General features: G+C 40.5%; 1 protein-coding gene across 9 annotated transcripts in view; it reads right to left on the reverse strand.

The window, feature by feature from the left end:
* LOC111249056 (gamma-aminobutyric acid receptor subunit beta-like) overlaps positions 1–16477 on the reverse strand; it is a 136810-nt gene that overhangs the window by 77597 nt on the left and 42736 nt on the right. For 7 of the 9 annotated variants that reach the window (XM_086986727.1, XM_086986724.1, XM_086986726.1 and 4 more), the window contains one exon: positions 3825–3913. In XM_086986727.1, the coding sequence (XP_086842853.1) occupies positions 3825–3913 (89 nt within the window). Of the gene's footprint in view, positions 1–3824; positions 3914–12697; positions 12988–16477 lie in introns of those variants that run through there. The other 2 variants (XM_086986731.1, XM_022802377.2) reach the window with 2 other exon arrangements.

Raw genomic sequence — 16477 nt, forward strand, 5'->3', positions numbered from 1 at the left:
GCCAACGAATTTTAGACTAATGGTTGACAGTATAACAATGATCTGTCCCAATGCCTAGCCCCGTGTTGAAGCTTGAAACTGGCCTACTAGTTTTTCGACGCGCATTACTACTCACAAATTCATAGCATGGTGTGGAATGGGAACAGAATAAATCGAAAGAAAAAAGGCAGAGAAAGAAAACAAAATATCACCAACGATACGACGATTAGTCTTGGACAAGATAAGTCGACTTTTTCCAGGCAGTGCCGCTAACGGCAGCTTTGAGCAAAAGGCGATTCGTCCTGCCTGGAGGCAAAGGAAACTATGCGCACAGTCAAAGCCCTTGCCTCTAGAGTAATCGGGCCCGAGAGCTGTGGCAAGTGCTAATGTTACCGGTAAGGGCACTGAGAAAAGTGGTAGCAGCAACAGAAGGAGAACAAAAAAATTAGACGGAGAACGGTGGCAGAAAAAGACAGTGCTTTCCTCTTGTGGTCAATAAAAATCAGCTGGTCAAACAAGCCAACGCACAGTAATTCCAAATCCTCACAGGGTCCCCCGTTCAGCTCAGGGTTGGCTGCTCGTGTTGATATTTCTTGTCGAATCATACACGCAAGCTGGATTGGAGCTCTAGCTTTGCACTGTATGTAGATGTGTGGCTTTTCAAAGGATTATTTTTGTGATTCAGCAAACAAACTCAAGTTTTCTATTCCTGTTGCCACCTTAAACAACGGCAGTATCAGCCGAGAAAGCAGGAACTGACAATCCATTCAGGATAGCAGTTGATGTGCCCCTGCAAAGTTCTCGGTGCCGCCGAGGGCAGAAGCAGGACACCATTCGTGCAATATTAATTTTTCCTTGAAGACTTTCCTAAGCTTCTCTGTAGCACTGGGTCCAATTAAATAGGCAAAGACTAAGTAACCATGAAAGCCTATATATAGGCTCTCATGGTATAGGGTGTAACAAGTAGCGTAGATCCCGCTACTTTACGAAAAACAACGATTATACTGAAATTAAACAGAAACAAAAGTTAAAAGTATAGAAACCGGTGTAATATTTGACCTTTAGTTAATTTTCAGAGACTTTACTTCAGCGTGAACAGATTCACAATTTAGATAGAATACATTATATTACTAGCAACAGCAACGTATTATTTTGAAGTAGTAAACTGTCATTTTTAAGCTAGCATCACCACGGTAAGTACTACACCTTACTAGAACCATTAAGAAAAATCTACTAACTAAAGAATACGCTAGGCAGCTACAATAGAAAATTCGAATCATTATGCGTATCGAATGACGAGTTTGTACAAAAAAACGCGTCACATCATGAAGTTAGTTTGAGCACGCACTGGTGCGTCATGAGGAACAGTAAAGAAACAAAAAAAAGTCGAACCACGATATATACATTATTGTAAACTAGTGATGTTTTGTCTCTTCCTAGCATTTTAAGGCCTTGAGCCATGGCACTGTTACCTTGAATAGCAGGAATTATCAATGCAATAAGTGCTTGTAGATGTTTTTATTACACACCTTTAATTAGTATCTTAATAACTGCCGGTCCGTAGAGTTTAGATTACGCTAGAATAGTTCTTTTAAGGTTTTTTCAGTATAAAAAACCATAAACATATCAAACTTTGGGTTAGTTGAATATCAATAGCTCGGTGAAAGCTTTGATCAAACCTAAATTCACAGCCTTCAATAACAATAGCAGGACTGCAAACATAACATGTGTTGACTATCGCTTAGACAGTGCGCCTTCTTTCAAAGTTACGTTCGTGGCGAAGCTCTAATATAAATAGTTCAAATGCGCATTATAGAGGCTTACTCAAGCCAGTGGGCGTTATAAATGTCATAGTATATTACTGCCAGGAAATGGCTAAATAGCTAGCCTTAAGGATTTGACTTCTTCTTGTGATATTCCCAATAAAGGAAAATGCTAAAGGTAAAAACTATAAGCTTTCTTTATTATATCATTTATCTGTAGTTTTTAACCAGCTTGCTGAAAGGTTGTTACAAGCTTTCTGTCATATTTGCCCAAAAACCTATATAATCCTAAGGAATATATTGTCAACTATGCCTTAATTTAGTCCAGTATATAGTATGAGTGCGATTTGTATCAGACATACTTTAAGCAGAACTCCAAAACTTCAAGCAGTTTTACCACAACAAAAAGAACTCCATCTGTTTAAAATTGATCATTTCTCAGCTACAAACAACACTAAATATCCATGGATATCTGTCAAGAAAAGTCAAGCTGGATCACCTCAGCAGGCTAACATATGATCAAAACCAAGGGAAATTACTTCGCGTCTTCATTTATGGGAAGGGTATTTCGGTGCGAACGCATGTTTCGGATAACAACTTTAGGAACTTCGTATCAGCAAAAAGCTATAGAGACCAAGGCTCATGTTAGAAATCACGATGCACGTTTCGACTTCTCTCTGAGTTTCAGGACAAGCAAGCTTCAAACGCTAGACAGATAAGAAACAGCGGGCAAAAATCTTTTCCTGGCCGTGGCGGCCCAGAGAGATCTCTTAGGCAGCGAAGAGTTCTTTCGATCTTTATTCGTATAGTAGGAAACTATCGTTATAGTAGGAAAGGCAAAGGTGAGTTATGAAAGCTAAGTATCTGCCAATAAACGATGTCACCTTCATGCCTGTTGAAAACTACTCCAGGAAGTATTGTGATTTGAAAAAGTGCAGCCTCTATGTAATTGACTTTGCCCACTATGTAGATGGCTGTTACATGGTTACCCACAATGTTTGCTAAAATACTTATATTCAAACAGTCGCTAATGAAGTTCTGCTCATGGAAACTGACTAAAGCGTCAAGTTTCACCGTTAGGCATTCCGTCAAGCGGGTGGCTTCGAGCACGACGCGAAATCTGTCTACGCCCGGGATCGAACCTCTCCTTAAGAATAGCAGATAAACACCCACTAAGCTATCACAAGGACAGCAGCTGTAAGCCCGACACGCTTCACATAGGATAAGTGGACACGAAAAAAGGAAACGAAGTTAGCAGTTTTGCCGTCTGTTGCCCACTGGCTGAGCAAGTAGATTACTTCCAGCGATTTATCACTGTGAAATAGCAGCCTTTACCCGAGCGAGTAACAGAACTCTCGGTCCATCCTTTTACAACACGCGGGACAGAGGGTAGGACCCCCTCCCCTATTTTCGAAAATCTGAAATAATATTTCGAAATAGTTCTACGCCTCAGAGAAATATCAAGGAGGGTTTAATAGAACTAAGTATCATCGTCCTCTATCCGTCCGCCATCTGTCTGCGAACAACTAAGTGAATTCCACATTCGGTCCCCATGAAATTCACTAGAAAAAAAATATGATTGCGTTAACCCATCTTCTCTATACAAAAAAAAGTTAAGTCGTTTGTTTACGTACTAAAATCGATCTATCAGTTATGCTATTCTAGCTAGAAAATACGATATACGTTTTATAATCCTATCGTTATTTTGCAAAACCGGCCTTAATTCGAGGGCAGGAAAACGAAGATGCTTTTCGTAATATTGCGCAATTTAATCATGCTTGGTATATCGCCATCTGGTGACGAGTACATAAAAAAAATATAAGTCAGAAGCGCTTCATATTACCTACAAAGGTAAATGCTTCGCATTGTCCTTAAATGTAGATGCATGATCTAACTTGTACACTCAGTTTTTCGTTTTTGTTTATATTTGCGGGTTAGTATGCATGGTGTTCATGGGAGGAAATATTATTACTACTGAGAGCTTTTTATCCCAGATTAAAAGACTGGTGGGTCTTAGATGTTCCAAAAAAAGGTCTTCTTCAAGAGCAGTAGGATACGCTCGTATATTTGCTAAATACTTACCGCCGTAGTTGGGTCTCACTCTTTTGTCATATCCTCGGATGAAGAAGTTGTCCAGTATTTGGCTCACGTTGCGACCGCGCGAAGTTTGCCTACAACCATCATTAAAGATTAGAAGCTTATGCGTTAGTAGCTATTAAAATAAATCCCATTCTTATACAAGGTTAAGAAAAAAATTTTAATTAGTAATTTAGTTAATTGAATCTTACTAAAGCAAAGACTCATTGGCTTTATTCTCATAGGTTTCTTCGTTATAATATAAATTCTTAGTATGAGCCTGTGGAGTCCCGAAAATAACACATATATAAAACTGCTCCGCATCATTCCTCATAGAGATATGGTTCACCGTATAAATATTAGTGCTAGAATATTTTAGCCTTAGCAGATCTACGTGAGACAAATACGATCCGATGTTTGCTATAAATTTTGTTTTGGCCCATATCTAGATGTTATTCATTGATGGTTCCATTAGTAGCTGGTGCATCATGTACACCTAATTATTTGTGTTCTTATTTCCCACAACAGCAGCAAGCAAGCAAGAAACTATTACCCTCATCTAATTTTCACATGATGTTTCCATTGAAAAAAAGTTACTGAATTGCCGCTATCAACTTTTTGTTGCTTTAGATAGACAGATGCTGTTTAGTTCAAGCTGACGCGACCGCATGCCATCTTTGAACGTTAATACTGAAACCGTAAACATTAGAATCGCGAAAACTAGACTAATCTAGTGAAGATCTACAAAGTGTCTCCGTGTCGTCGTCCCATAACTTGTACCCAAGTAATTCAATGTTTTTTTACGCCTCACATTGCCATCTTGACCTCGAGTCCGTGCAACTCGAATTTACGTTTCAACTAAGCCATTCGTCTGCCCATTGTAACTTCTTTCTTCTTTGATACAGAGCGCCAATAGTGAATTGTTACAGTCCGATATTGCGCAAATAGTGCGGGACGCTGTTTTCTCCTATGATGTTTAAGCGCTGTTAATTCAGGTCGACTCTAACACCTTTGGGGGCCTCTAACTCTATTTACCACGCTTGTTGTTCACACCGGGGGAGACCGCAGTTGGTCCAGCAATCAAGACCGTCTATGATCGTCGATTAGACAGGAGAGTGTGGCGGGCTGCCGCCGCTGTAGCACGGCATGTTTTCCCTGTTTCTGGCGTTTTTCGTACCTTAGTTGCTTCTATCCTTTCGCAATTTTACTAATACTATCCTCGAAAGATTCTATATATTGTACATGTGATAATGAGAACATATGGCTTTCCGATAAAGTAATCACGAAAGCGATGGCGTGCCAGGGACTAGACTTGGAGAGCAATACCGCCCATCGTCATAGATGAAAGCAACGAAACGAACTCAACCAAACGAACTAGGAACTCTTTCGCAACGTTCGCGGTACATAAAATTAGTACAATTTGTCATAGCAGCTCGACGTCACCTTCCAAAGCAGTGACGACTGAACTCCTTCCGTCTTACAGAACCTCGAAGTCCGTTTGCAGACGGCGACTGCGTGCTTTGCAAAACAAGTTATATGCAGATCTGCTGAGGACACAGTATTCAAACCTACAGCGCGAAAATTTCGATGGAGGAAAAAAGAAAGTAAATCTAATAATTATTGAGAAAAAAATATAGAGATAGACATTTGTTTGCGTTTAAACAATAACAACGTGAAACTTGAAAACTATTATTCTACAGTTCGTAATTTACTCAGATACATGGGCTAGTTAACTGTAAACTTGGACCGCAATTGGATCTTTACCTAAATTACGGGAAAGGCAAATATTATTCTAGACCTTCAAGGACAAGCAGACACGAAATCTGGCGGCCATAAAAGGCCTATGAGTTTTTACGTATTTTAGAACTGCTACAAAGGAATTTTGCTGTAATCAATGCCTTCGAAACCTAACAAGGGTTTTACATTGAAGAACGTTGTCATTGCTGATAAAGGAAAACGAAGGCGCTATTATGGATAGCTCGTGGTTAGCGTCATTTATTTTAATTGATGAGCTCGACTGAACCCCATTAAATTAGCTCCATGGTGGGAGACACGTGGTCTAATTGCAACGTGGCTGCTATTTAATGTGAGAGATTAAGCGAGAAAAATAATCGTATTTTATAGAGCTACGATGTTTTGGTCGCTATCAGTACATCAATCATATTGATAATTATCAATTTAACTATAATATTAGCGAGGCCTTCAGGACAGGCCTCTTTGATGTAAAGGGCAGGGTGTCAATTAAACTTCAATTATCATAAATGCTGCATCATGTATATATATATCATATATGGTTATGCTATAGTTGGACTCGCATTCTCCTTTGTAATAAAGCAACCATGCGAAAAGCGTCCAATTAAGCATGTTTTTTTTTAAAAAGTAATCTTCATTTCCCTCGCATAATTTGTCATGCCCTGGCTGTTTGACCATATCGGGTTTATTCTGCCAATTTTGAACTTTTGCTCTATTATGTGACCTCATATAGCCGGGACCAAGGCTCATTAACATATATGCTTAATCCAATTGCTATATAATATATTGAGTAATAGGTACTTCCCTACAAGGGCAAGCTATGATGCCAGCGTGTCGTCACTTCAATATTTATATACATTATGCATGCATGCGTATGCAGAACATTTTTTCGAAGACATGTGGTATACATACGGCGCTATTCAGTACCACTTTACAGACAAATGTTCATTATATCCATATTCCTCCATGCAAAACACGCTATTGCATTTTGTTATTACTGTCGCAAGGGTTAAATAATGACAAGCACCAGGTTAAATCCCATGGATATACCTTAAAGCATGACAGTTTACTTCATAACCGTACATAAGCCAGGGAACACGGGACGAGAAAACTTAGCCAATAGGAACAATTATGTGGGCTTAAAAATTCTATAAACTATCCCGAGTATGTTTTGCAGGCAAACCCATTCACTTGGTACATTCGTTTGCGGTGTTCGACCGTGTCGTTTCAGAATCCGCTTATTTGAAAAATTGTTTCCATGAGTTTGTGTATTGACAAACCAACAAATCACTATGTAAGCACGCTTCCGACAGGTTTGAGGGGCTCAAAAATATCTGCGCACGTCATTATGGTCAGTCGCACGTTACTTACTCATCCTCATCTCATTGTAAACCATTGAAACGATTCAATAAGACAGGTAAAAAAAAAAAAAGAAAAATTTCTAAGCTGTCGTGTTCGTCAGAATAAAACTGAATAACATAATGGCGAGCAGGCCGAAAGACCAGACGAGAGCGGGAACGTCAGCCAAAGTTTTCCAGATAAGTTCTGCAAAGATAGACTTGTGAGGCCATTAAACAAGCAAGCAAGCAAGCACAAGGAAAAATGTCCAACGAATAGTCGGAGCCTCCGGACAACAAAATTTACTTATAGCCAAGTCGAAAATCGAAAAACAGTGTTAAGGCGTTTATATAAAATCCGCTAACAACGGTTACTCTATCCCAATACAGTAATAATTATATACTATATTATATATAACAATAGAACCAGAGTGGACGCTGTCTACTACAGTCAATTAACTCCGATTACTTGAAGGAAAAACTTCCCACGAGCCCGAACACGTCCGCTTTTTTTAGTTCTACCAAACCCGACACCCACAAATAAATACAATCTCTCCTGGCAACACAACACTCTAATCTCTAAGTAGCACAAACACAAGTTACACCGATGGCAACGTGCCTCGACCATAGAATGGCCATGGCTATAAGCCAAGGCATTAGCGTGACTCCACTTCAAAGCGTCGAACTAATTCACCACAACACAACGCGGTCCCAGAGCCTCTGAGCTTCAAGAAAGTGCCATCTAAAATTGCACTCGATTCGTATCCCGTAACTTCCTCCGAAGAGGTCGTATTTTGTTTGCCAAGACCTTTGAAGGAATCGCAGTAATTTCCTCATACAGTCTTACTATATCAGGGGGATTCTCCAGGATTAACTAGGACTTTTCATTCATCACCTGCAATGGCAAATCTTGTTTAGAAATCATTTCTACTTTGAATCGTATGCCGAAAGAGTTTCATGTTAATTGCAATTTCGATCCCAACCGATGTCGTTTGTTTTTGGTTGACCTAAAAAAACAAGGAACTCTCAGAACTTATTGCAGTTAGCCTAAATAGATCTATGTCAATTAACGAGTTTTATGACTAGCAGTCAATTGAAACTACTGCAACCTGAAACGTCTTATCCGACCTTATACACCTTGCTCTTGCACGATCTTATACGTCTTGTTCTAGTTGGAAAGAACTAGCGATTCTGTCTAATTCGAACTATCGCGCGTCTAAAGCTATCGTAGGAATAGGTTTCTTCGATTGGGTAAGAATAAACTGCGAACATATGTATATTCATACTGCTTACTCGTGTTCTTCATCTAACGTTAAACTACAATAGATTTAGATGTTGGAGATGGTGTGGGGGTTGCCCTTGCCTAGACAGAGTTCAATCGCCAATTGGCAGATGGTATCTTCTGTAGCATTACATTGTTGAGGTCCTTCATTAGGTGGACTACCCTTCAACTAACACAAATGAATGACAGCCACGCATTCATATGCAAGAATCCTTTTGATTATTCTTGTCATTAAAAAGTCACACAGTTGAAAATCTATTAAACGGTTCGTTCCATTACAGTACTCCAGGGGAAGCCATCGTACTCGAGCTCGTTCTTAAAAATCAGAGATTCCTTCAGTAGTGCTCTTGGTAAAAGCTGCTTGCTCAGGTTCTTAGATCATGCTCCTCTCGACGTAAAGGTTTGTCCAATTCATCATTTACCGTTACCAGGTAAAGGCCTATTTGCTCAAAGTCTCTTAGCCTGCTTATATGCTTCAGCAGTTGAAAAGAGTTGTCCGTTTTCTATATTGTTTCTATGAAGCAGTGACTGAGGCCAGAGAACGACTCAATGAAGCATTGCGTCGGTAAAAAAATGACCCGACTCTTCTAGTGCCCAAATGTGGGCGAAGTTTTCTGGTTCAAAAAATTTCTAGCTAATATTTATTAGCACAGCATGTGATGCTATCATATGAAAGAATTCGTTTAGATCACAAGCTTACAATGTTATATCCTATAGTATATTAAACCTTTACACCAAATCAATATGGCACAACGATCAATGCTGCTAATATGCATAATGCTATTCAAAATACAAATTATTCTAGTTACGTAAGCGATCAACCGAAAATTCGTCCTAGTGCTAGTTAGCAGCGTAGTACGGACAAACGTTTTGCTTTAGTACCGAATTAAATTTTTGGGCTTATGGATGCTACAATAGCATCAACAAGCCCACTCGCAGTGCCAGCCGCAGGTGTTGAAAGTGGGAAGTTGTAAACCCGTTAGATTGCAAATATGGATTTACACGTGGTGGTGGTTGATTCCTTTGGGCCATATAACTGGTTCCAAAATCATTCACTGCACTACATTATGCCATTTGCATCACGGGGATCCTATCAGTCTAAATATATACACTTGAAAGATAACTGGTATGAAGTTCGTGCGAAAAACTAACCCCGGTGATCAACACAGCCTGTAATTAAAAAGTAGATCAAATCAGTAGACATATCGCTATACTAGTTTCTTTATAGAAAGCTTACTTAATTCGTTGCCGGCATTGCAAGTACTTTATCCAGCAACAACTGTCATATATTTGAAGTCATACGGACTGCACGAAGTGTAAGCTAAAGTTGATTCTTTGCGTAGTTGCTCGATGGCTTGAATACGCCAAAGAAATATTGTTTGGGCAATTCTAAAGTCTTTGAGCCTTTTCTGCGATAAATGCCTTTCGGTCTCTGATAGATCAGCATTTTGACCTCACTTTGTCCTACTAATGCTTCAACTCGGCGACGGAGATTCCCATTAGAATCGTTACACTCGGGTAAACAATCTCGAATACGGAAATACGAAGCTTATAGCACTTTCTAATAGAAACACGTATTGATATAAAATGGCCTAAAAGAATTTAGGCCAATTACTAACAATGGTTCGCAATAATATTATATAAGTAACAAAGTAGATTTGGACTAATTTTGGTAATGTCCGTCATGTTTTAATCATAACCTCATGAATGATGTTGACGTCTAGCGTTAAATTTCCTCATCAGGAAAAAAGTTCCCTTAGCTAGTTTAAAAATAATGTCTGCGATACACGATATTATGGTAAACCCTAAAGATATATAATGCGTATATCATTCATCAGTAATTCATGAATACGATATGATTAGCTGGAGCAAACTTCCAGTTTCTAAGGTGGAAAGAACCAAAAGGCACAACTGGTTCCTACTTTTACATTCTAATGGACCCTCAATTGTAGGTATTGCTGGACGTCGAGTATGCTTAAGAAACTACTCCTCATATGAGTTCCTTGCGTGAAGTAACGCAATATAAAATTAATTGAATTAAAGATATAACTTTGATTATATTTAATCAAACTGAGGCGAAAGAAAGATTGCATTTGCAATCAACAGAACTTTACTAAATGTTCCTTCAAGACGATCTGACTTGAAATAAGCACGAACCTAACAGTAATAAATATATTACGGTGCTTTCTTTCAATGTGATACTATACATCAGAAAAGTTATATTCGTAAATACAGACCATATTTAATAATCACTGTCTTCACAGCTCCGAACGAGTTACGCCGGGGCAGAGCCATTTACCGACAAAAAATCTCTCCTTAAGTCGATATTCCTACGTAATAATTGGTCTTCATTGCAGCTCTATTATATTGAGCGACTGCAAGTTCTACCCACAACTCAATGTTGACGTGAGACGGGTCTACAGGTAAAGTGTACTTTATTCTGCAAAGAAGCTAATGCATAAATCCCATTTACGGACATCGCGTCTTCGTGTCTGTCTTTACGCCATTACGTTAGTATGAGTTTCGGCCAGCCTTTCCTAACTTCAATAATGCGCGCTAAATAGACATATTTTCCCTATCTTTAATCCTGAATAAATACTAGTTTATTATCTTAACCTGCGGGAATGTGACCAGCTAAGTCTGATTCAGGAAGGTCTTGCTGACATCAAATAAGCAGGATTTACGTTTCTGACCCTGCGATGCTATAGTGATAACCTGTTTACCTACCACTCGGAGGGGCGCAGACAGTCTAGGTACAAATCAGTATGTCGACAGTTTGTGTCCTTCGACGAAACGTAAAAGTCCAAATAACGATGGATAATAGCCTTGCCTCCTGCTTTGTCTTCTCAATTTGCTCGTATGGAGCTTTCTGGCCTGTCAAATTTTAGATCCAATAGCACAGCGTAAAATAACTATGCCTAGGCCTGTCGAAGAAGGAACAATTGAGAATCAGTTATGGAAAAAAAAAGATGTGTTGTCTGAGTCAGACTTGAGATTAGATTCGGGTTGGTGTTTCACCGCACGTCGGATCCGTACGTTTACATCCGAACTTTTTTCTTCAATAGAATTTCATTAGTTTATGTAGGCGCATGAAAATTCCACGCTCTTTTTAATTGCTCTCCTAACATCTTCAGTTTTAACTCAGGCAGCTCTAGCCAGCTTTGTAGTTCTACGTTAATGATTTCTCGTCTCGCATCGCGTCGGAACCGTGGGACGGAAGGGAAAATGCTGACGGATACGGGGGAATAAACAAAGGGGTAAGCCTTAGGGGTGCAGTCGAGGGCGCAAAGGATTGATGTAGGCGCTGCTTGAGAGACGAGTAAATGACGTTCGTACAATTTCATGGTTTCGCTCGGTTCCTGCGCTGCTCTACGTTAACTTGCTGATGCTGTGGCAATTCACCAACAACGTTACCATCATCATCATTACTATCACCCCACCACGAGAACCACTCGAAGCGCTAGAATTATGAGATTGAGAAACGCCTGAGCCGGTTTCGGTTTGCGTTTCCGTGACGTGCTCACGTGCGCCGTCGCCCAAGTCCAGCAGGTTGGTTGCTGCGTCAGAGATTTGCCACTCAATGGCAGCAATGAACGGATAGCTACAAATGCTGAAGGGAGACTGAACATGGACGTCAGCCGCGTAGTACCCGGACACCTAGTTCCCCTTGTTGTGCTAAACAACCAGGGTTTCGGGGGGGCAGACGAGCGTGAGGGAGGCCGCCGTTGAGATCAAGCGAGGCCAAATTCAGTGGCAGCTCTCCATTGGTGGGACAAACAACGGCTTGCCTAGCTAGCTGGCTAATATTGCAGAAGGGCTCATAACGTCGAGTGCTTACTAAAGTTACCTACTGAGTAGTCGTGTAAATCGGCTGGGTAACTGGGGGGCAGAGCGATGCCTGGCGGACTTCGTCACCTGCCGTCCTCACACAACGGCGCGGAGCTAGTCATTGGTAAGTGAACTACTCAACTGCCACTGTTGCTGATTCTGCCACTTTTACTACGAACTTCGTACCTCTCGCTGCCGTTTCAGGGGATCATTACAACCAGGAGCCGCAACCACCACTCTACCAGGATAAAGTAGGCCACCGGGTCATCACTAGTACGATGGCCACGGTGGCGGCAGCTGCTGCCGAATACAGCGCGTCCAGCGTTGGTTGAACGAATACTAGAATCCAAGTATTTGGGTAGTGCACCGCCGACTGAAAGCAGTCCGCAGTTAACTGTTGTCAGCGGTTGCATTGCTTCTCCCTGGACACTCGCAAGCAATCACTGAGCGTGTGTCTGCTATTCATAGATATGAGTCGCATTTACTTTACACGTAGTAGTACTAGTAGTAGTAGCACGTTCTGATGCCGCCATATACAAGACATAATATTTGGTGATGCAATACAAGAAAATACCACCGTAATTTCTTCCCTTCCGTTAGCTTATAGACAAAGCTTTCAGGTGTATTTGCTACTGTGAGCCGCAACAGCAGCAGCGTCGGTAAGGCAAACTCTTACTCACCAATACGACTATAGCAGTATTTCACGCAGCGGCTCATCGAAGCCGTCTCGATTTGTCAATTGGGAGATAGGGGCATTTCGGGAATGCGCGATACACATGCTTCACTGGCGGCTGGCAGTGCGGCCTAATGTGAGCTTCGCACATTTATTGAATCTAAATTCCTTTCGCTCCTCAAAGAATCGAGCTTGCGTTAGCACTACTTCAATTACCCAGCCTGATTAGTGGGAGTCGATGTAAACTGTTCTTGCTGTCGATAAACAGCAAATGAATGCTGTTTGCTTATGCGATTGTTCTGGTCAATTTGGCTGGGCGGTTACGAAATGGCCGACAAGAAGCGGTGGCGGAAAATTCAAATTTTAAGCGGACCAATACGTATTGTAAATCGATAGACGTCTGCGACTAGCAGAAAGTAGCATGATTTCCGCAAAACAAAACTTTAAGAGTAGGTTTTTTCGCTATTGAAATAAAAGCATTTTCTACTCAATTTATTTTGTTCAAGCCGACGGCTCATGTAGGGCATAGTCTTATTTATGACCACGTTGGATTTAACTGATAATATGTTATGCCGCATGAAGATATTTTATACCAAAAATATGTACAAGCTCAGTCGTTCAATTGTATTGGTTTCGAACAGATACAGTTAATTAGAATTATATAATCAGCGAATGAAAATAGGATATCTTTGCTACTTTGTTCTCAATGTCGGCTAAACTCTAGTTGTCCTTATTCGAAAACCAGCTAAGCAGATCTGTCCCATAATAAACTCTTTTCCTGTTTAGCACGTCATTAATGTTACCGATTTCATAGAAACAACGTTAAAGCAATCCTACCTCTTGACCGAATAAACTACTACAAGAAAACATAGGTTTTTTGTCAATCATTACGGTGCGTCCTTTATAACCGGTGCTCCTATCAGCCTTCACCGTACTTGAATCACTTTCTCTACTTTGCCAGTGGGGCATGTTCCATTATACGTAAATGGACAATGATTCGAACGCTGTCGAGGGGGGCTTTACTCATACCGGAGCCCGAAACCGTTATCGATTGTATCCAAGAATGCTAGCTTTAGTAGTACTTACGAGCGAAACCTATGCCTAAGTTTGTCGGTAGCAAGCTTCTGCTAACTGACTTCGCCGTATATAGGGTGGGCTAAGCCGATCGCATGTTTATTATCAATGGATATAGAAGACATTGGGAAGGAAGCAATCGATCAGCAATCCCGTTTCTCCATTCGGCTCGGTTGAACGCTCTCTGAATATGTAAATCTGTTTGACCCGATGGGTCGGCTCTGCAACAAGGACGACTAATCTAGTAGGTTTGGATTAGGTATCGCTGCGTGTATTCCGCAAAAGCAAAATAAAGCTCAGCCAGGGTGATCGCTAGGATGCCTTGAATCGACAGCTTGAAAGTCAAAAAAGATCAATAAGCTAAACAATAACAACTGCCGCTTACAGTAAAAATAACAAATTAAAATATCTAAGATAATATTGATACTATACAGCAGATAGTGTCCAGGAATCGTGACGGGAGACCTAATCAGGCGTTTAGATAACTTGACGTCCTGCAGAAGTTCTTTTGGATTAAGGCCAGTGGTATATATTCGGCCCTTTGGTTTTGCGCCGAAGGCGTATGTACAGCGGAAACAAATGCAAAGCACCGATCTTCCTCCTCCATACGACCAAACGGTATGTAAAGACCTATTATCCTTTCCCAGAAACCCATTTCGTTGTGTTCATTCGTTTCAGATCAGTAAGTAGGCACAATTTTGCCCCTATCTCCAGTTTGGCCAACCACCTCAAGGTCTACTAAAGTTTTAACAGTTTACAGATCCGTTTGTAAATTATCCTAACGGAGAGGACTACAGAGAAGATCACACGAACGCGTCAATTCTTAACAATACACACTCAATTAATCAGCTTTTTCTTTTATGCAGTCAGGTTAAAAAAAGAGACGCTCATAGAGTATGCGTGTACTATCCGTAAAGTACGTTCTCAAACGTATGCATACATGCTAGCGAACCTTGAAAAGTAAGCATGCCTAATAGCTCAGTATTCACAAAACGGGTAAAATCGACCTGTATTTGTCAAATGACAGTGACTATTGGAGGGAGAACCAAGGCAAAAGTAAAAGTGATTAAATAAGCTCTCTTTCTACTAACTTACACGTTTTATATCGGCTCTGCTTTATTTAATACCCTAAAAGAGCAGGGACGAGAATACGACATTGTATATATCATATTGCCCTCCTGTGAATAAAATGGAGGTGCTCATTATTCAGGGCGATTAGTAGTAGGACAGATTAAATTTGTGCTACGATCCGAGGCATTCGTCAGCTGAGGTTTGGGTCCCTAAAGCAGACGCTATTGTACTTTGTTTTGTTATTGCTATGATTACTACTATGATCAGTATTAAGATAAAAGAAAAAAAATGTTAGCTACCAGCGATTTGAGAAGCTTTGAATGTTACAGTAAAGATAAAGGTACTATTCAACTCGTCTTCATTAACAGATGATATTTGTTTTGCATAAAATTTGTTTGAAGAGTAATATGAGTATTGGCTATTGAGCTTGTTACTATTTTTTTTTATATGTAACAGGATTTAAAAAGACCTCGTATAATTGTCTCTTAAAACATCAATGGAACATTATTGGCAGATCCATTGTAAGTGTACATACGATAGGAGCCCGATAAAACGATAGAAGTGAAGCAAGCGTTGTTAATAATTAATATTTGGGTAAGTCAAACTTAGAAAAACCTTTTGCATTACTCTAGGAACTCTGTAGTTTAGAAACAAGCATACCAAATCCCTCCCAGGCTACGATTCTGTTCCATCTACTATGGATTTTATTAAGTTTTCAACATTAAGCAGGACCATGCTTTTTCGCGTTAGTACAATATGAAACACCGATCGCCAGCCATATATGAAATTTAATCGTAACTGTTTTCAGTAATACTTGCAACTAAGGACCTAGTCCTAGTTTTGCTTACCTAATCACCTCCAAAAATAACAAAATGCTCTTCCACGAGTTTGTTTAGCCTAATTGAAAATCGGCCTAAACATCGTGCTTCTTCACTATGGAATCTGTCCCTGTACGTCCAATGACTTGATCAGATTAATGACAAACAGAAACGACAATCTCCGCATACATTCATGCCTGAACTGGCATTCGCATTATTTATGTTCGTTCGTGGCACGGTAGAAGTGCCTCGTTTTTATATCCGCGTGATCAGACCCCACTATGAGGTTTTCATAGCCGGGTCTGTAATAAGGTTTTTTGTATGATCACGCATTACTACAGCGCCAAACCCCTTGAGCTTCCCTGCCATAATATAGCTACCGCCCAGATATGGATAAGCGCTAAGCGATAGTTGCACACATGTGCGGTACTGAAGAAAAGTCTGCATTACATCCTATATGGAAGTTGACTGCACGATTGTGTTTGTCAATGTACTGCATGTCTGTACCACTGTCTACGCCGAGAGGTGAAGGAACGGGAAAAGCATCAGGGTGGACATAGAGAGTCAATGGTTGATATTCGGACCGCTCTACGGAGCCACTACTACGCCTTGCAGCCTTCGAGAAGCACCAGATCTAGAAGGGCGTGAAGCAAGAAGTGATGAAAGTGCAAAATAACTTGGTTAGAATACCCGTTGAAGTTGAGAATACGGACGTCGCAGTTATGGAAGTCGAGTCACCACGAGTAGTAGTTCGGACCGGGGCTGGATATTCGTTGATGGTAGTTACCTGCAGCTGATGACCCCTTCTTCCCCTTTCCTTGTCC

Source organism: Varroa destructor, unplaced genomic scaffold, assembly GCF_002443255.2.
Source record: "Varroa destructor unplaced genomic scaffold, Vdes_3.0 BEIS01000004.1, whole genome shotgun sequence".
Classification (NCBI taxonomy): Eukaryota; Metazoa; Arthropoda; class Arachnida; order Mesostigmata; family Varroidae; genus Varroa; species Varroa destructor.